This window comes from Eleginops maclovinus, chromosome 22 (assembly GCF_036324505.1).
Source record: "Eleginops maclovinus isolate JMC-PN-2008 ecotype Puerto Natales chromosome 22, JC_Emac_rtc_rv5, whole genome shotgun sequence".
Classification (NCBI taxonomy): domain Eukaryota; kingdom Metazoa; phylum Chordata; class Actinopteri; order Perciformes; family Eleginopidae; genus Eleginops; species Eleginops maclovinus.
Window position 1 is genome coordinate 17,044,243 of NC_086370.1, and position 20,898 is coordinate 17,065,140.

At 39.8% G+C, this 20,898-nt stretch overlaps 1 protein-coding gene across 2 annotated transcripts; it reads left to right on the forward strand.

Annotated features, from left to right (window-relative positions):
* The first annotated feature begins 5,023 nt into the window (after positions 1–5,023).
* LOC134858993 (uncharacterized) lies at positions 5,024–20,193 on the forward strand. Of its 2 annotated transcripts, none has more exons than XM_063875251.1 (8): positions 5,024–5,232; positions 8,100–8,185; positions 10,023–11,109; positions 12,834–12,985; positions 14,360–14,540; positions 16,295–16,358; positions 16,888–16,987; positions 18,953–20,193. In XM_063875251.1, exons 2-8 carry the CDS (start codon positions 8,126–8,128, stop codon positions 18,980–18,982), a joined length of 1,674 nt encoding a protein of 557 aa, XP_063731321.1. In that variant the 5' UTR covers positions 5,024–5,232; positions 8,100–8,125; the 3' UTR covers positions 18,983–20,193. The 2 variants fall into 2 exon arrangements, with proteins under 2 accessions (XP_063731321.1, XP_063731322.1); XM_063875252.1 differs by having other exon boundaries at positions 10,140–11,109.
* The last annotated feature ends 705 nt before the right edge of the window (positions 20,194–20,898 follow it).

Below are 20,898 nucleotides of genomic sequence, written 5' to 3' on the forward strand. Positions count from 1 at the left end.
CATGGCATGGGAAATAATGTAATGATTTACCGTACTGTATGTTGAATGGGATGCCATTGTGAAAAGCACTACATAAAGACTATGTAAATGCTTTCTTGAATGCAAAATCATTGTGCACAGCACTTTACTGCATGTGTACATTGGGGTTGGGTGAGTCAACAGTCCTGCTACAGTATTGCTTCCTCGTGTCTTTTTACTTATTGACTTTTGTCATTACCTCACATGAGTGATGTTAAATGGGAGCAAATGATGCAGTGAAATGTATAAGAATGATGGCTCCCCTCAGGCCATGAATAACTCAGAGACCTTCACAGTGAGTGAATATATCTAAAGGCTTCTTGCATGAACTGCAGAATACATGGAGGATGTGTAAATGGTACCACGCTCCCTCACTCTGTATTTGTGCACACAAATGTGTTTATACATGTTCTAGCCCAGCTCTTCCAAATTGATTTCAGTAGGTTTAGCCCCCTGTTCCAGCCCTCCTCCGTCACCAATTATCCACCACCATGTTGGCAGTCGCTCTCTGACATGTGGGCTGCAGATGGCCATCCTGTGTAACACTGCCAGGATAGGGGCAACTGTTACCCGTGCTGAAACAATTGTCACAATTTGCCACAAGACACTTTCATTCCAATGAGTCACTAGAATCACCGTGTCCTGTGAGGGTGTGCATACACAGCAGACCTTTTCATATGTCTGCACAAAGAACACTAAACTATACAGAGAGTGAAGACAGCAAGCCAGCAAATGTGTTATTAACCTGTCTTTTGCCAAGACACTTTTAGTTTTGCATGGGAGAGAACAGCTCTACCCCCAGTGGATCATCCTGGAAAAAAAACATATTGGCCTCATGAGACATTTACCTGTCATTCACAGTGTATCATTCTATTGCTCTGAGTCACTCAATCACGATTATAGAGCTGCTACTGTAAGGTAATTGCCGACCATATGGGCAGATGGTCGCTTTACTGCATGTTTATCATGTCACAGTGCACATTCAGCTATCTTTCAATTGGTGAAACCTCTGGGGCTTAAGTGATCATGATTAGCATCATTGCCACAATGCACAATGTGTTTTAAAAGCATTAAGAAATAAAGAGGGGAAGGGGGAGTGTTGAGATCCTGAATATCACAACGTCATCTGGCACTTAAACTCAATGTTAATCGGCTCAGTGTTTTTTCAGTTTTTGTGTTGATATGGATATATTTCAGTCTTAACACTGCAAAGAAATTGGTTATGACCTTTAATTTGGAAGAAAAACGACATCACAGTCATGACAATCACAGGAACAATATAAGAATTAATGAAATGAATTCTTTAATAAAAACGCTTTTACATTCAATGCAAGATTTAGTTTGTATATTAATTAATTGTTTAGCTCTACAGGATCAAGGACGTGTTACAGAGCTCACTGTAATTGTCATTTCTATTGCCAGAATCATAAATAATTCTAAGTGCTATATCATCACCTGCTATACCCTGCCAGAATTCTGACAGACAGATTCTGTACTCTAACCTCTTTGATCACCATAATAACACCAAGATAATGTGCTGTATAATATGATGGATTCACTGGCTTGGTGGTTGATTTGGGGCTTCATCAGTCAAATAAGTTTCCAGTAGATTACTTCCTCTCAGCAGGAGAAAGGTCTTATTAAGGCTGACAAACTGATTAGGAGCTCTACTGCCTGCCTTATACCTTCGCTGTAATTACTTCTGCCACTGAGGTTACGTTTACCATCCTGTATCTGTGTCACTTTGCCTGTTAGCAGGGTGTCTTAAACATTTTGAATCAGATTTCAATGGAATACCAATTATTTATACCTGCACTTGTTATTATACTTCAAATAAGTAAGATAAGACACACGTTTTGGTCCATTTCTGCTTTTTCTTTGTACATTCTGCACTTTCATAAAATTTCTGCACTCCAGAGGATCGTGCACTCACTCCCAGCTTTCTTTTGGAAGAGCCGTTGGCCTGGCACAGACTTCTAAACATAATGTACTGTAAGAAAATCACCAATTGTGAGGGGAGATCTTAATGAGCCCAGTAATTAGAATCAAAGCAGCTTGCAGCACACTGACGTGATGTCTGACACTGAAAGTGGAATGGATCTTGCACAAGAGAAGAGAGGATGAAATATTTAACAAATACAGAGATGCAGTCTCCATCAAGTTAATATTTGTTCTGAACAGCGCAAGCAGTAGGCCTACATTTCCTTACCTAAAGTTGGATCACTTGGATTGCGCCTCAAGTCCAAGTCAACACATTCCTAGAAAAAGAGGTTATCATCACTGTCTAAGACTTCCTATCTCCCTCGCCCCCATCGCAGAAAAAGACTCGGCATACAATTCTTCACATTCTTCACATCATGAAGAGATATATAACTTAAGACCTATTTAAATCATTCCTAACACAAGAAAGATAGTCTTATCCGTGTTGAAAACAGCTCCTTAACCTCACTGCAAAGATATGGAGATGTTAAGTGTGTCAGCATGCAATGAATTTAGTGCTAGTTATTGAGAAAATAGGAAAACGTCTCCCTACCAGCATAAAACACACCCTGTCAGACGTAAGCAAACTTCTGACAAGTGTGTGGTGTACTTGTAGTAGGCTATGAAAATGCATAAAGCAAAACAAAGAGACAAATAAAGCTGCAAGCAGCAGTGAGCTCACAGGCTTCACCAAACTGAGCTAAGTCACTTTGGCCATTGTAATACTCTCTTTTTTAAAATCATAAAACAGCAAAGGTAGGACGTGTTTAAAGTTATAGCTCGTTTTTGTCGTACAGTGATGAGACTTATACCAATGGAATTTTTGGAATCTCAGCAGCAGATAGCATGAAGTAGAAAAATCCCCGTCGCCACTCATGTGCTAATATAGCGTTAGCTCGTTTTCGTTAACTGCTGATTTAGACGCTTGGTGTTGGAATTGTGTTTCGTTAAGGTAAAAATGTATCGTTAGTATCGTCTGCTAGCTGAGTTTCTTCCGGTTAAGTGGGTATGCCACATTAATAGGTTGTTAAATGTTAACATGCTCTGAAACGCTGTTTCTTACAAGTTGCTGCGTCTGCCCTCGCGGCCGGGGTCATTCGGGTTTAACAGGATATGTTATCGACTCCGACTTCTATTACCTGAACTGTATGCTTCCTGACACTATGCGAATGAGTCACAATCCAGTGATTACAAGCTGACCCTCTGTGATTGAATGATGGTAGAGTTATACGGCCTTAAACCAAACCAATTATAAATGGTAAATCCAACTATACTCTACAGTATACCCATTGTGATTCAGGTAAAAAAAAAAGAAGGTAATTTAGGGTTAGAGAGAAAACAAATTGCTTAGATTTTCTTTAATGAACTCAGCATTGCATTAGAGCACTATTGATTGCACAAATCCCCATGAACCTTGAAACAGTGGCATTCAAATGAAAAGTGACATTGCTGGAAGACTTAGGGTGGACACAGTGTACAACATGAGACTTTTAATAGGATTAGCTCAGAATAGACTCCTCTACACATATCTTGAGGCATGGTGAAAAAAATGAAAAGCCTTCCAACAGATTCTTTCAGGTACTTCTTTTCTTTTTGTGTTTATTTCGAGAGATCTTGTCGGGTGCAACTCTAGGAAAACTTTAAACAAGAATAACAAAAAAAAGTGTTATGAGGTCAAGGTGGGAGTTGGTACAAGAATGACTCAAAAAAAGACTTGGCTCAGCTCAATGCTGGATCCAACATCCACTATGCTCACGCAGTGGTCTTACAAGAATAAAACTGACTCCAATGTTAATATATTGGATCGAACAATTCAATTCAATTCACTTTAAGCCAGATTATTTGCTCTTCTGTGGTGCATTCATTTTCTTTTTCCTAAATAAGGTTTTACTTCTGGTATTACAAGGTACATATTTACACTTAGGAGAAAAGGATTCAATATAACTCAGGGAACTGATTTGATATTTGTATTCAAAACACGTAATTATATTCCTATAATTTTTGCTGCGGCATAACTGTGTGAAGATGATTAACGAGCATAGAGATGGTCCAAAAAGAACCCACTTCGTTATGCAGATAAAAGCACTGTTAAAGGGAACTACTTTTATTAGTTTCTTATTAAAAAAATAATCCAATGTTCTTTGCGTTGGGCTACTATAAAATGGTTTCTGTGTAAAAGTGCAAGCCTCAAATTAAAAGATGGAGATATACTGTAAAACATGGATCATCACCTTTGTTCTCTTAGTGTTCATATCAGCATAAACATTGGGTCATGAGTAGTGACAGGAGTGAAATATACCTCAATGTTTCACTGGTTTTGTTCAGTAACTGGGTTATTTATCATTCAGATGGAATAAGCTTATTTTAGCATGCTCTTAATGCTGTACCCCACTTTCACTGGGTGGAAACAAAAACTGAATATTCAGCCCTTTCAATGCTATACCACATGTAGACATTTATTTATAGTTTTGCCTTGTTCTTTTGTCTACCGACTCCCAAAAAGATGTATGTGTCTTTTAAAAGAAGCTTTGGGGACCATCTGTGGAAGGTCTTGGTTTGTGTAAGCACTGAAAAAGAGTAAAAGACGGCAAACAGCCTCAGTTTTATTTGATCCATGTGTGTTTTTTTTTGTGTGTGTTCCTAGCTGCAGTAAGGCAACTGCAGGACTTGACTCCATTAATAACTTGTGTAGTGGGTCCCTGTATGCAAGGCGTGAAACCTGAGAGCCAGTCACCTGTTCTGCTACCTGAGCCCGGGCTCCGAGGACAGATGGAGGAGAGAAGAAGGATAGACGGCCTTCATGTGCTGCCTGTCTAGGACTCAGCTAATATAGACTCACTGCCTTGGATACAGCTTAAACCAGCATTACTAACCATGTGAAGCTTCTCCACCAGCACCATCACGGTTAAAGATTCACCAAGGAAACGGGCTTCATTTTCATTTGCAGAGCACATTTGTCTCTGAGTCACTAAGGCGGCTAACATAAGCTCCGGGGTCCTTTGTATAAACATATTGACTCTGTTGACGAGTTGTGCTTTGCTCCTTGATCCCCCCTGTCAGCTGAGTGGAGTTTCCACTAGGGTTCGAGAAAAGACCTCAGATCGCGCTCGCATAGCCAATGTCTGGCTGAGAGCAGGAGAGCTGGCACTGTGGCCCCTGCTGAAAGAAGAGGATACATCTGCAGCGGAGAGAGGAGAAACAGCTGATGGCTTTGCCTTGACACTCTGCTATCAGGTAAGAAGGTACGACAATTTCTACAGGAAAGGTTGAATGGTATTTCAGAATTAATCAATTTTTCTCTCTGTAATGCATCTCTTTTCACCAGTAATGAAATCATACTTGTGTCCGATTAATAAAACAAATTATAAAGATATAGCAATGTTTATTAATTATGGCAATGGTACAAAAATACGATTATACCACACGTTTGACATACCATGATCACAGGCACAACCGGGGTATTCTACTATGCATGACTTTTTAGCAGTGGTAGATAATTAACATTGTTGCTAACGTGTTAAACATTTGCATTCTTGCTGTCTTAGGTAGGGACAAATGTTTAATATCCAGTACCATTAACTATTCAGGCCACTGGTGTGTTTTCCTATGGCGAATTGAAACAGATTATGGCCCATGTGATCACATTCCAGTGACCCACAGTCAGGCATTACTGCGCGCTTGACTCAGTCTGACTAATTGCTCTAATACAGAGACCAGTATGTAACGGCTGCAGATAATAACAAGGAGCATACGTCATCTTTACAATTCTTGATTCACCGATCAATAGTGCATGTGTGTTCAGAAAGTAATTCAAAGGAAGAGCGCACTAGGAAATTAAATATGGAGGCAATTTCAAGTCATTATGTAGCTATTGTACATTACTCTTTAACTAACAAATGTAGGGAAAAAGACAGCATGTAGAGAAATGTGCATACATAAAAGGCCATTTTTATTAGACTTGTCTGTGAAAAAGAATCACCTCGCCTAACACTAGCACATATGGGCTTCCTCATTGAGCTGCATTTAAACGCTGGCTGTGCTGATGGGTTTATCTCTCACGTAGCCACAGCTCTGCACGGCCTGTCTGCTCCCTAACCAGCTGTAAGTCCCAGGGCCTCCCGCCTGTTCCTGGCACTGTCAGGAGCACAAAGGTTTACTCAATCACTGGTCTCCGTGCATTCAACAATAAGCATATGGTTACCTTAGCCAAACACAAACACTGTCCGCTCTCTGTGAGCTGTCAGTTTGTCTCTCCACAAAAACACACATTGTTTCTGTTTTCTCTCTGTCTATCATAGACACCTAAGAGATTAACGTTCAAAGGGAAAGGGATATTCAACATTTCTATGTTGACCCAAAAATGTGTCTGTCTCTTAAAACTGCCCTGTACTGACTGTGGCTCTAAGGTCTGTATTTCATTGCAATTGAACATAATATGTGCAAACTTGCACCCATGCCGGTTTCAAAATGATGTTTCCTTTTATTGACGCAATGAAGTGAAATTTTTTTACAGAATTTTAGACATCTCTTTTTATCAGTACATGAATCAGCAGATGTTGTCAAAAGTCAGAAATAAAAAATCAATTTGCACCATTTTTAACAATATTTCTGTACCTACAGTCCTGTATATAGATGTGTAAAGAAATTTAAGGAATGACAACATTTATTTTCTTCGTCCACCAGAGGTCTGCTTTAAAACATACATAGGTTATAGCTAAGGTGGTGGAGATTGGCGGTGGCGAGCGCTGTTTAACACCTAAATGTGTTCAGCCTGTAGGAGATCTGTGTGACTGTGAAGGCCATGCAGCAGCTTATAATTATCATCATTTACATACATTACCAGAACAGAAAATAAGACTCTATTTTCTTTATGTTACCCGACTTATTTAGTATGTTTGTCTTTGATTTGTCAACCATCTTTGTGGGTATACAACAATGCAGAAAAACCTATACTCTACTACGCACATACAATACACCCATGTACATTACAACAGTACATTTGCTTTTGTGTACTGCAGTATATATGCTGTTGAATGTAAAGCAATATACGCATCTAGTTCAATTACTTGTTTCCCTTTGCCTCCTTTGTTTCTCGGTTCGTTCTAGGTATTTTTGTTTTTATTCCCCCTTTTTGCTAGCCATATTTATTACGACCTTCAGGATAATTTTCTCTCACACAAACAAACTCCTACCCTCTATTGTCGACTGCAACATTATATTTTTTATTTATTATTCCTCCAATTACACTTGCTGGCTTGGCAAAAAATAAATCAAAGGAAAATGGGGTGAGACTGAATGTGTAAACTTCTATTTCAGTGTTGTTGTTCAAGGCAGCATTCCCGTCCCGTGTGGCTCACCTCAAAATGAAACACACGGGGCAAACATAATTACTTTCCTTGTATTATGTGAATTGTACCATGCAAACATATTAACGGGCCAGCAACATGACTTCAATTTGCAAGGTCTGACTGGGACACTGTGTTAGACAAAATGAATGCCCTGCACGCTTGACAAGTTTGTTTAAAGAGCAAGTTATGCCTCCATTTGTTATAATCTTCGTTTTATTAACTGTAATAGCTACGTCAGGCTTTATACCAGCTGAACTGGGAGCAGTGCTCTTGGTGTATCATGATTAAAAAACTGAATTACACTCGAATAAAAAGAGCCGATAAGCCACTTCCTATGCCTACTGAAACAAAAGGCCTAAACATTTAAGCTATTGTTTGGTGTTAAGGAATAATCAAAAATATGCCAGGCAAGCATGGCAGATAATGTGAGGAGAGCCTGAGCAGCAGAAATCCAGATAAAGAGATATTTTTTTGTCAGTGCTGATGGGTGGTAATGAACATGGCTCTAAGCATGGAATAAATGATGGAAAGATAGAGTGAAGTGCATAATGCGAGGTTCAAGTATTAGCAGGGAGACTATTTTCAGTGATGAGATAGCTGTATTTTTTATGATGAGTAGGTAAGTCTGATAATTGTGTTGCCTTTGAAGTGGCCTTCCCTTTTAAGACATGGTGGCGTGTGCAGCCTATTTAAATCCAGAAGCTGCAGTGATCTAATGTACAGTATTGTTCTCTTTCTTCTGTGGATTTACAGATGAGAAAATAAAAGACAGCTAGTCGATGTCAGTGGGTTTCCACAGTCGGAGATTCCCAAGCCTATCGACACCAAACATCAATGAGGTAAACTGCTCCCCTGTTTACCCAAGGTCTTATGTCCTGGGAATATACTAAACACTCTCTACCAATACTGTGTTGAAACACTGCTGTGATCACTTTGTGTGAACTTATGGTAATTTCTATTTGAAGACGCAAATGGTTATGTCTGATGGAAAAACACAATGAACTGCTTTCAAATGATCTATTCATTTTAAATGATTGCTATTATGGATATCTTAGCCAGTGCAATATCACTGTCATAACTGTCGATTAAAAACACACATTCTGTAAAAACTCCCTGTCTTATTATGTAACAAAATATTGTGTCTATGATGTTTGTCTGGTCTAATTAGTTGATGTCCTCGGATTTCAATTTCTGTAGTTTGCAATAACACTCAAGCAAGAGACAGAATAACTCATTTACCCAAATTATACTTGATGAAAACTCTCCTGATATTTAAGACTTGGGAATCAGAGCCTAAGAGCTTTTTGAGGAAGATGAAATTGTTTTCCTTTCTAACACAGAGAAAGAAAATGTTAACCACCATGGTATGCTGTGTACACAACCAGTAGAAAAGTAGTGTTCAAATTGGGTTTGATTTTGTATTATTCACTTACTAGAAATACTGCAAAAGGCTAGTGTTTTTTTTTTCAGACAACAAATCTGTAAAATATTTTAAATGTCATGGATAATCTGTGCCTATGTGCTACCCCTAAAGTTACACATTGAAAACAGAAAAAACTGAAACGTTGACTTTAAGAAAACGTATTACTGTATGTCAAAAAATGTGATTTAACTGTATCAGGTTAGTTGAAAGCAATACAATTAAGTTGAACATAATATAAATTATCTAAACTTGATACTATTTCTTTCAACTAATCTAATACAGTTAGGTGAAACCTGTTGATAGGATAGATATCATTTTAACGTTTCAGTTTTGAATGAACCATTATTAATCCCCCTAGGGGGAAATTCAGTTTTCACATGCATACATACAGCTAGGTTGCAAACATGCATCTGGAGAGGGCAACACCAGGGGGTTTGGTGCCTTGCACCTCGGCAGGGCCCAGGCCGTGAACTGACCAGTACCAGTCCACACTCTGTATTTTTTTGTTCCGCTCCGGACGTGAACCGGCGACCCTTTGGTTCAAAGCCGAGGTCCCTACCTACTGAGCCACTGCCTCTCTCAATGTCTTTTCAGTGTAGTGGCACCAGCAAATGATCAAGACACACTTTTTCCCTAACACCTCGCCTTTTTTGGGCGCCTCGAGTTGAAACGTCACTCTAGAAATGCAGGGGAAACATGTTTTGGACCTTGTCTTAGAGATGGAAACTATCATAACGAAAACAAAAAAAGCTTGTTTTTGAGCATGTCAGCATGGCGGACACTGACGGGTGCTGCTGTTGAGTGTGTGACTTTTATCTCCCTGTGTGGATTATACTCCTCACTCTGCGCCAGTCAGACTGTGACGTGAAGTGAAGTGTGAGAGCAAGTAAAATGAATGTCAGAAAAATACATACTAAAACACACAAACAATTAAATCTAACAGGGCAAAGCTAGTCTGTCATACAAAACAGGGATAGCTGGACAAGGTATTGCCATACAAACAATAAAAACGTTTTTCTATGAAACGCTGGGAGCAGGCGCCGGCACCATTCTGCATGAAAAGGGCGCTATGTGGACACATGCCTTAAGAGAGCAGATAATAAGTCCCTCCACGTCACATTGGCTAACATGTCTCTATTTGAATTCTCTCCTGGCTTCATTTGAGTTACAGAGCCGTTTCCTTTGCAGGGGAGCAAACTGCACACTTTAAGCACCAATCTGACATGAAGCTTTTTCTCTCTGTCTGTTCATAGGCCTCAAGTAAAGATGTCACTGCTTCACTGCACAGGAATGTCCTGTCGTGGGCTGTGTGGCGGGGGAAAGTGGAGAGTGTGTCTCTTAAAGCAATAACACACTCTTCTTCCTCTCAGACATTGGCAGAAATTGGATCTTACAGTGGACTTTCCAACCTGTTCAGGGCTGCAAGTGTCCCAGATGTGGCAGAAAGGAGTCCAAAGTCAGCATTTTCTTCCATCACCATCGCAACCCAGAGGATTTTGCCATCACTTTACACCCCACTGGACCCTGCGTATCGATCCACTCCAACACAGCCTGTTAAGGTTTCAACTCCACCAAAACTGCAAGAAACTTTCATTCCCACAAGCCCAATGAGGGTCTCAAATTCTCAACTGGACGTGTGCAGACAGGGTCCTACAACTGTGACACCTAATGAGTTCAGACAGGCTTACTCACACACTGATGGATTGGCTATAAGAGATCAAGGAAAGAGGAAAGTACAACTTGTACGCAGACTGAGCTACATAGAGAGCGACAGCAAACAGGACGAGATAGGTGGCTTATTAATGTCTGCACAGCCTCACAGATCTTGTATCCATCTCGAGGTGCCGCTGAGGTCCATTAGCTCTGTTGTGTTTTTGGACAAGTCTCTTTCCATTTCCCTTGTGGAACTAGAGGGAAGAAGATCAGGTCAACCCACTCAGTACAGGTCCAGCTTGTCTGTTCGCATCAGTGTCCAATCCTGCCGCAGATCCTCTGCAGATAACAACGCAGACAAAATAAATGAGGGTTACGGGAGACCTAGAACGGCCATGTTGGGCCGACACAAACGCAATGGCCGAGAGAGTGTTTTGGTTCAATGCAGAAGCCCCCTATCACAGCACAGGGCCACCAGGGTCGAGCCAATAGCACCCGCTCATGGTGTTAACAGCAAGGCTGATGATCGAGATACGCAGCAGCAGCGCCGCACTGCTCTGGGATTATTGTCATTCAGAGGGCCGGGCCCCTCAGACACAAAGCCTGGCAGGCAGACGGGGAATGCAGATGAGGAAGCCTTCCCTATCTGTAGCAATTTCAAGCAGCGCACTTCTAATATCGGCCCAGGTATGAATTTCATCCTTTTGCTTTAGAAGTGAAAATCTACAGTACCTTAGCAATTGATCTGTATTTCCCTTTCAGCGGCCCGTATATCCTTAAGCTATTTTAGATAAGATTACATTTCTGAACAGCAAGCTGGATGCGGTGCCAAGGTGGTTTTAGAGAGTGCAATTTTTTCACTCTGGCTCTTGCTTTTGATTTATACCTCATGCATTGCTAATAGAAATTCACCAACCAACTACACTTCTTCCTACTGTACATTCCAATTGTTTAAGGTAAATCCCAGTTGGTACACACAGTCAGTCCAACCACAGATTTAAACAAAGCACCAACTCTTGCATTTATCCTCCTCTGTCTTCCTTCATATAGAATCTTAGTTATGAACTGCTGCTGTATATTTTAAGAGTGGGTTGAATAGACTGAATTTGCATGATTTTAAACAGTCTTCCTTCAGGTCTCCTGGTGTTAATGGAATAAGAGCAAGGATATATGAGAGCTATATTAAGAAATATGATTTGGTTTATGAGGATGCATGGATAACATGTTTTATGTCTAGTATGTGGTTTTAAATGCTAAACAGTTACGTTATGGTTTTATGGAGAGGTAGGTTTTGGGCCATGTGACTTCCTGGACGAAAATGTCCCCTCTGTGGGATGAATAAAGGTATTCTGATTCTGATTCTGATCCTCTGCTGCTTATCTAGAAAAAAAATAATCCAGCTGGTTTACATTTGTTATGCTAAGCTAGGCAAAAGGCTGCTAGCTGTAGCCACATATTTAACTTTTTTTCAAGAAAGCAAATAATAGTATTTTCCAGAATGTCAAACTATTTTTATAACACCGAGATGCAAGGGTAAACAAAATCCGTTGAAATTGATACTGCAGCATTGACTGGTCTATACAGTAATGGCAGTGGATGTCGCAGCCAAAATGACAGTAAAATGTGATGTCACAGCCTGAAGCACTTTTACCTGCCTGCCTGTTACCATGGCGGTCTCAAAGAAAACAACTGCAACATGACACATTTTAAATTATTAAAGCACTCTCTCCACTCATTACAACATTTATTTCCTGAATCATCCCACACACTTGTGTCTTTCTTCTTACTTGTTTTGCTCTTTTCACTGGGCATTTATTCTAATAACAGCAAGACACATCCTGTAGCAGAAGCATGATTGAGGATTTTACACTTTTGCATGTGCTTCCTGGACCAATTCAGTATAGATACTGTATGGATTTGACATAAGGTAGAGGAATGAGGTTGGAGGTGTAGGATGGATGCATGGTCATCTTTTGTATTATTCATTGGCCGTACTCATGTTCACTCTGGGTTTTTTCTCCCTATGAGTTGTGGGGCTTGTGTGTGTGTGTGTGTGTGTGTTTGTGAGTGTGAGTGTTTGTGAAGGTTACTTTAAGGTCTGTTTATGTTCCTGCTTTCTCCAGATCATAAAGTCTTAGATAGAACTTGGGAACATTGTGAAAATCGTGCTATAACTCAGTCTGAGGCATACAGTCGTCCGGATTACATCTCCTGTATGTGTTTTATATAACATCAAACGACAACAAACCACTTCACAAACTGCAAAACACAAATCTATTCCAAATCATTTCTCGCTGTACAATCCTGCTGTTTGTCTTCCACCCCTTTTTCTTTGTTATTTCTCTCTTTTTTAAAGATGATGTGAGTTGTTAGAGTTTACAGACATTTCATGTCTTTCTGTGTTTCTATAGTGGACTCCAGAACTTGGAGCAGGCAAGCAAGAAAAGACAAGACTGAAGAACAACAACAACTTGACGGGTCCCCAGAGTGTCAAAGAGTGTCCTTCAAGAAACGACCGCAGACTGATTATCCAAAAGGCACACCCAACAGTCTCAGCCTCAAAGTAGGAGCCAGATTTTAAATAATGACTTGTCTTGGAGGGAATAAACTCAATATTTGAACAAGCTAAAGGAGCTCCAAACACAGAGCCTTAAGGTTTCTTATCGACCTGAAAAAAAAAAGTGTTTTGCCAAAACATACTTGTCACAAAGTCATATTACTATATTATTATCTTTTCTCTTTAGTCAAATCTGATGCATTTACACAAACAGGGGTTAAATGTTTCAGTCCCAACCGTCAATTATATATTGAGTCTATTAAGATTTTTGTATCAACCCTAGACAATTGTTAGGGAACAATACACTACCATAGATGATACAAAATCTAGATCATCATTACCTCCACAGATTTTGTTACAGTTCATTGGTTTATTGATTTGTCTGTTTGTCTGTTTGTCAGCATTGGCCCGATGCATTTCATTAAACATGGTGGAAGTATGTAGAATGGTTAGGACCATGTTGACTCAGATCCAAAATCACAAGGCTGACACGGGACTCTCTTATCACTTACTGTATGGAAAGGCAGAGGCAGAGATTTGCGCTTTTCTTTTGAGAACATATAACTGTCAGCTGTAACTATAACTTAATGAAAGTCCATTGGGAAATTGATTTCCAAATGTCCACCAGTTCCATTGCTTTTGATCCATCAAAGTTGAGGCTCCTGAGGATGCAAATACTACATGAAATGATTTCACCAAGTACAGAACCAAGAATGACAACATAAAAGGTCAGTTATGGAGTTGAGAAAATACCATAAAAAGCTGTTTAGTATTCTACACAGTGCATCCACACAAGTTGTAAGATCTGATGTGGAAAAGTGAATCTGCCATATGGAACCTTGAAACCCTCAGGAATGGTGTTTCAGACTATTTCAATTAAGGTTTACCACACAGAGAATCCTAATGTTGTTTACTCTTGGAATAAACATTATCCTTACAGAAGCTGCATCTCTTGAGGGGTTGAATTTTAAACTTGGAGGGATTTTTTGCTTTTGACACAGCCTCTGCCAAGTAGAGGCTGTGTTCTTTCTTCCTACTCCCTTTTTTAAATTTAATTTTAATGTCTATCCAGTTGATGTAACAAACTTTAGGCCAGCATTGAGATATCCATTGAGGTCTGTAAAGGATTAATATTCCCTATGTAAAGCCCTCTTACCTTTATCCCCATGAAAGCTGAGCATAATTGTATAATGCTGCCTCTACCTCTTAGCTTTTACAAGGCTGTGAAGAGGATTCTCCAAGGTTAAGGAATAGATTAGGGAAATGTTCAGATTCAATAAAGATTTTCTTTCTCTTTTCGAAGGATTAATGTCTATGAGTTGTCCTGTATTCCTCCCACCAACAAGCAGCTTACTGTATGTTCCCCTCTCCCGACGTTAGGAGGCTTTGGAGCTCTTCAGGCCAGACTTCATCAACCGATCTCAAGGTCGGGTGAGGAGGTTGGAGCAGAGGGCTAGAAAAAGGAGATTGCTGCAGGACTCCAATTCAGACCTGGTGCAGGGCCTCAGGGAGGAACGAGACAAACAAAAGAGAAACTGCACCACACCGGATCCACTTAGTGGTAAGTGCAGCTGAATAACTCTGCCTGGAGCCTGGAAAAACAAAAGTACAATGTCATATCTCTACAAACAATCAGGAGTTTTCCGTTCTTCTGCCAGACTACCCAAGATGACAGCATAGATCATATGATAGAAGATCATAGGAGTTTTAGAGGTATACGTGTGGCATTCAACCTATAGGAATGACACCCAGTAATTCACAGTCCAGCACTCTCTCTTAGGAGTCAGTCCAGAGGTAGTCCTCTTCTTCTTCATAGGTCTCTACATCACTTCTGCAGGGCTTTATGCATATTTATCAAAACATTTGACTGTGGTAAGGAAAGCTACTTGATATGTGTTTTTATATAACTTTCTTTGCTGAATAGATTACATATAAATAAGTAGCTTGTGGTCATGTGATAATCATGTTGGCTTTTTAAGGGAACCATGGACTTTCTCTCAAACAATCCCCATTCAAAATACACTCAACAACCTCAGCTGGCCTCGAAAAAGAGCTGTTTTTTAAATATTATTCTCCTTCTAGACTAGAGTCATGGCAATTATCCAACTTTGCTCTCTGCTGGCCATTATCTAGTATTGCAGATCAGTTAATCCATTTGATTTCTCTAAAGCTCTGTATGCAGGGAATGCACATCAATTGAGACTAGAGGTGTCTAGAATAGAAATGTGGTGTTTTGTTTTCTCTTTGATCCAACTGTTCACACCAGGAATTAAAAAAGGTGAAAATACAACAAAAAAGTCTTTCTCACATAGGAAAATGAAAATAACATACACACACTTTGACAAATAATAATCAAAAGGGAAATCAAACAGAGGATAGAGACCCAAGTACAGGAAGATTTGCAGCCTAGCCAGGCATAATTTTAGGGGCATCAAAATCGTCTTTCTAAATCAGCATTTGTCCAAATTGTTTACGTGCAGGAAATTATATATTATAGTATTCCTCTCATACTGAACATGTCAGACTTATAAACTCTAGCAAGTCTTTGTTCAGCTAAAATTAACACCGTCCAACATTTCCTACATTAGTTTTAACGGCTGTTTTAGTCTCTGTCTTTGAGAAAATATGTGATTTTAAAAGCCGGACATGGAATTGATTACTATCTTGGCTCTCAGAAATGATTAAATTACTTTTGGTTTTGAACTCTTTTTTTTACACATTCATCACAGCAGATTATTTTTCACAGCATTGTTCTTAGCAGCGAATCGAACACGACTCCCGACCGCTTAACGCTTGAGTAAAATATTATTAAAGTAGAAGAGCATGAAACATTTCAGATAGATGAAGCGCTGTAATTTAGTTTTGGAAGGTCATGGAGGAGTCATGGAAAGATGAGCCTTGAAATGTTCACACTGGTGTCTGACTGAAGTCTGAAGTCTAATTATGAACAAAGAGTCTGGGTGCTGTTGACCTGAGCAGCAACACTCACTGCAGCTCAATCTGTGGGAGACAGAAAACTCACATTTAATACGACTTGAGGATTAGAGGGTTATGAAATGGATACGTCTTCATGTGTTTGTGTTCATGTGTGTGTGTATGTGGGGGGGGGGGGGGGGGTGTTAATGCTGAAATGTGTCTGAAAAACAGGAATCACAGTCAGTCCTCAGTGTTCATTAACATATTCAAGCTTCATTTACATATTAATTCTCATTCGTTGTTTCCGTGTGTGTGTGTGTGTGTGTGTGTGTGTGTGTGTGTGTGTGCGTGTGTGTGTGTGTGCGTGTGTGTGTGTGTTTGTGTGTGTGCTTGTCCTAGATAACCTTTTCAAGCCTAGAGAGAGGTCTATATCAGGCAGAGAGATGCAGCTGAGGTCCAGACGGTGAGTTCTCCAGACTAAACCCACATCAGATGATGTCACTCCGTCTCTCTTTGTTTTCTTTATTTAGCACAATCCTTCCAAAGCTTGTTTGTCATATTTGCCGTGCACAAACATTGGTGCACACTCGCACACCCTCACTCTGTATATGGACACAATAGATGTTTGATGTCCAAATATCTTGACAGGAGATATGAACTACCCTCTGTATACCTTATCTCTTTCCCCCTTTTTCTGGCCTTATCTGGAAAGGCACACCTGATCAGATGATGGCTGCCCATTGTAATTTTTTTTAAAGAGACATTATCTGACTTGGAGGATCTCCTAACAAATTGGCTGGAGTTGTGGGAGTGAAAAAGGAGTCTGTGTGAGACCTGTTTATCAGTGGATCCAGGTTTGTGCCAGCTGTGGTCTCACTAGATAATACTTTGTCTGTAGTCCTGCCAATCCTTTGGCATAGCTCAACCACCTTCAGACTTCTGATAGCATACTCCCCTGTCCTGTATGAATTTACCTTTTTGTGTGTCTGTAGGATTTACAAAAAGCTACCAGAGGTGACAAAGAAAAAAGAGGAAGAGAAGAAGAGGACCATATCACAAACCAACAGATTGCGAGCAGACATCTTTAAAAAGGTAGAGATGGGGTTTAAATTTGTTGCAAAAATCAACTCAAAACATAAAATGTGTTCAATTCTACATTTCTGATTCAGAAAAATAGAAAACACAAACAGCATAGCACCAAAAATTACCTTAGAATCTCTTTTTTAAGTGTTTTTCAAGAAATAGTGTTGATTAGGAGATTTTCTATGGATATGTAAATGTTTGTCGCTGTTGTTGAGTCACACTCAGCTACCCAGAAGGTGGGCAGCAGTCTCAGACAATTTGCCTGACACCAAACTCTGCTGACCATCTTATTAATGTGGTCAGCGATAAGCAATGTTCAAAGTAGAAGTCTGCAAAGTATATTTTAAGGCAAAAATATTTCAACGTACTGTATACAAAACACATCAATCCAACATAGTAAAAGAAGGGCACTTAGTTCTTACATGATCTTGAAAGACAGACAAGACATGAAAAATGTAACAAATTATAATCAAATCACATTACAATATATATGAAAATACAAAATAACATAATTTCTAACTAGATTGCTACATTTTACAACATTATTACACCTAAATAAAACAAAACTCTGCATTTGGTTTTATGGTAGTTTGAATAAATGTTTCATAGTTCTTTAGTTTTTGAGTTGTAATAACTAAATGAAATCCTAATTTATACATAGCTTTTGAATGAAAACTGAAAAAAATGAATCATAGTTTTCATCCAGCAGAGGGCACTGTTTGACTGCAAGAGCCAGATCCATGGTGATTTATCAAACTTCAAATATAAACATAAAAAATGCACATTCAACATTTATGTCCATTTATTTTCCTCATATATACAACATGACATTTGTTTCTGGCTTTTCGTGACTAGTGTTTTCTTCAAAATCTGACAAGGAAACACGACAGAACCTCATTCAGGCCAAATCTAAACCCTTACTGCATCTCAACTAAACCCATTTCAGTCATTCCCTTTAAGGCCTTGTGGATATATTGCATGGGACCTGCTTAACTGTAAGAGGCAGAATCCGTCTCACAATGAGGGGCTTGTGGCAATGAATGATATATTTAGGACATGCAGCGTCAGACATATCAATTCTTCAGCTTCACTTCTGGGTGAGCCGTCACTCATATCCCATAATGCTCTAACCACAACCATTCATTTGCTGTCAGTCACGTCAGTTTGTTAAAGTGTGAAGGGATGTCTCCAATCTTTTACGGATAATAACTATCATAGCGGCTTCAGGTTTGAGGGAGAGAATGTGTGTTTTTTACCAAGATGCCTGTCAGGGTAATTTCATAACGATTGTGTTCTTTTTCCTTTCGCCAACACTTACATAAACTGGGAAAGGTTTGGCTTCGGGGCCTCCAACAACATTCATTTTGAGCACTGAATCGACAGTAAATCAACTCTGTGGTTTACTGACATCACCAGCAATTATAGGGCACAGTGTGACGTCAAATGGCTCTGAAAGAGAACATTTTATATTTCTCAAGGAAATGGAGCAGGCGCGACTGTTACCATGCCAGCGTGACCTTGCCACCTCTCAAATGAAGCTATTAGCCGGCCTCACCCGCAGTGAGATTGAGAGGAAAAGGGAGTGTATTCCACCACGATAAACTTCAAGTCCTGTGTGTGCTTCACAGGCATCATTTTTGTCAGAAAGTCTGCAGCACGGAGACAGGTTGAGCCCCGAGCAGAGTCACACAGCGGTCTGACAGTCAGAGGTAGAGGGTTGGTGTATTAGAACGCTTGCTGGAATTAGATTCCTACTGTTGGGCTGTGTTGTGAGAGTAGGGTGAAAGCATAGCAGTGTTGGACGGATAGCAAACTAGAATTATTTCATCCTTCCTGGGCTTGGCCACCTCAAGGGTGAGGCTTATGGAAGGGAAAGCCAGTTTAGCAGCGGGAGTCTCTCCGGTGTGATGCAGAGCTGCTCTTAAGAAGGCAGGTCGGAGTTATTGATGACATTGTTTTTCTGTTTTTTTGCAGAAACTTCTGGACCAGATACTGCAAAGATAAATGAAAGAAACCAGAAGGTGAACCTTTGTTAACTCACTGACCATCCTGGCTCTTCATTTTTTCTCCATGTATATTAAATAGGCAATGTATTTAATTGAGTCAATCTTCTATGCAAATCATTCTCATGCCTGTGCATATATTCATTGTATTAAGGCTTGATTTATATGAAATATCATATTCAATCTTTATTTATTGCATCCTGACTGCTTGAGAGTTCAGATGAATACGCAATCAGAAACCAAAATTGGATTTTAGAGATGATGATGATGACAGAAACACACATTTTGATGAGTTTTTCATTATTTTCCAACTCTGTTTATAATCTTATTTGACATGTTCCAGAGAAGACACAGTTCAATCTATGCCAAAATGGCAAAGATATATAAGCATTTTTTTACCCAAATTATACTGTATGGTATTAGATAAAAATGTATATGATGTTCAAGCTGAGGTTAATAAAATATATAAACATTGTTATTGTGTGTGAAGGCATTGACAAACCCTAAACTTTTGACACCAATACACACAAATTTATATATTCTTCCGTGTTGTAACGAATACCCAATGACTAAAAGCAATAGAGGCACATCTTGGCTCATACCCTTTCTACTGATTTTATTTCTTATCTACAATATCACCGTGCCGTAATTTAATCTCAAGAATGGAATAAAAGCATTCCAAGGACATTCTGTGTAGGCATAGTGTTATTTTCCAGGAAATTAAGTTCTCGGCACCTTGGCTATCATTGGTACAGCGCTGTGGGTGAGTAAAGTTGGAGAGGGGTCAACCATGTTGCGTCATTGACTTCACGTCTGCCTCGAGGCCTGTGGATCCTCCCATCCGGAACACTGGAATTCCAAGCTAATCGAACTCAGGAGACTCGCAACGCTGGTGAAAGGGAGCTTTTGTCATAGAGCTCCAAACCAAAGATGACATTGTAATAAGAGAAGAGACTACTGAGTACACACGGGGACTGCAGTCCGCATATAGCCCGTAAAGGTGACTGACATCTCTGTGGAACTGAGCCTGCTGTGCTGAGGAGGGAACTGGGGAAGGACATGAGCTCTCAGACCACCACGCTGTATTAATGCATGCTGTATATGAAGTTGACTTTGACAGTGTTTAAATCACAAACAAAATGCTAGATTTAATGTCTTATTTTACTTTTAGCTATCTTTAGTTTAATCTCTTCCACTCATAACAAATTGAAACAACAGTTAGTACATATCAGCAGTAGAAATATATATATCTATACAGTATATATAATAGCAAGAACAAGTTAGAATACACTATCAAATTGATACTGACCAAATATAAATACAGGATACCGTGAACATTATTCAAGTGTATAATGTCAGTTTTTTTTCCTCAGATGGATCGATTTGGGCCCATAGCAAGGAAGGAACATATGTAGTAAACGTATCGATCCATCAGTAAAGGCAGTATCCACTGACATAAGTGATGGCTGCATTACCAGCAAGACAATTTAAAATAGTAATCCACATGAGAGAAGTGCACTGCTGCCATTTGGGCTGGTTCCGGACGATGAGCAGAGACTGACAGGCAGCTGTATACGAGGAGAAGGGCTCCTGTCAGTCTGCCTCCCGCTCTCTGAGGCATCATGTGTCTGCATGTCACATTGCTATCTCCGCATAATGTGGACTGTGTACTCTGAGGCCCTGCCTTGACTGACTCAGATGCCCTGAAGGAACAGCTGATACGTCTGTCTTAGAAAGGATACACTAAATGAGGTTTATAGGGCTAATTGAGTACAGTGAAGCAGAAACATTGAGTGAGTGGTTTGCCATTAGTCATTACATTGGCACCCATATTATCTCGGTTAGGGTTAGGGTTAGTCCGGCATCATTGCCATTGTTTCCAGCAGTGTCTCTGTGTTATATGTATATATATCTTTA

What these genes read in the sequence shown, in the direction of transcription:
- LOC134858993 (XM_063875251.1), top strand. Translation starts at nt 8,126, where the DNA reads ATGTCAGTGGGTTTCCACAGTCGGAGATTCCCAAGCCTATCGACACCA. An exon ending in CCAACAGTCTCAGCCTCAAA is followed by an intron (nt 12,986 to 14,359) that starts GTAGGAGCCAGA and finishes TCCCGACGTTAG; the next exon opens with GAGGCTTTGGAGCTCTTCAG. An exon ending in GAGCAGACATCTTTAAAAAG is followed by an intron (nt 16,988 to 18,952) that starts GTAGAGATGGGG and finishes GTTTTTTTGCAG; the next exon opens with AAACTTCTGGACCAGATACT.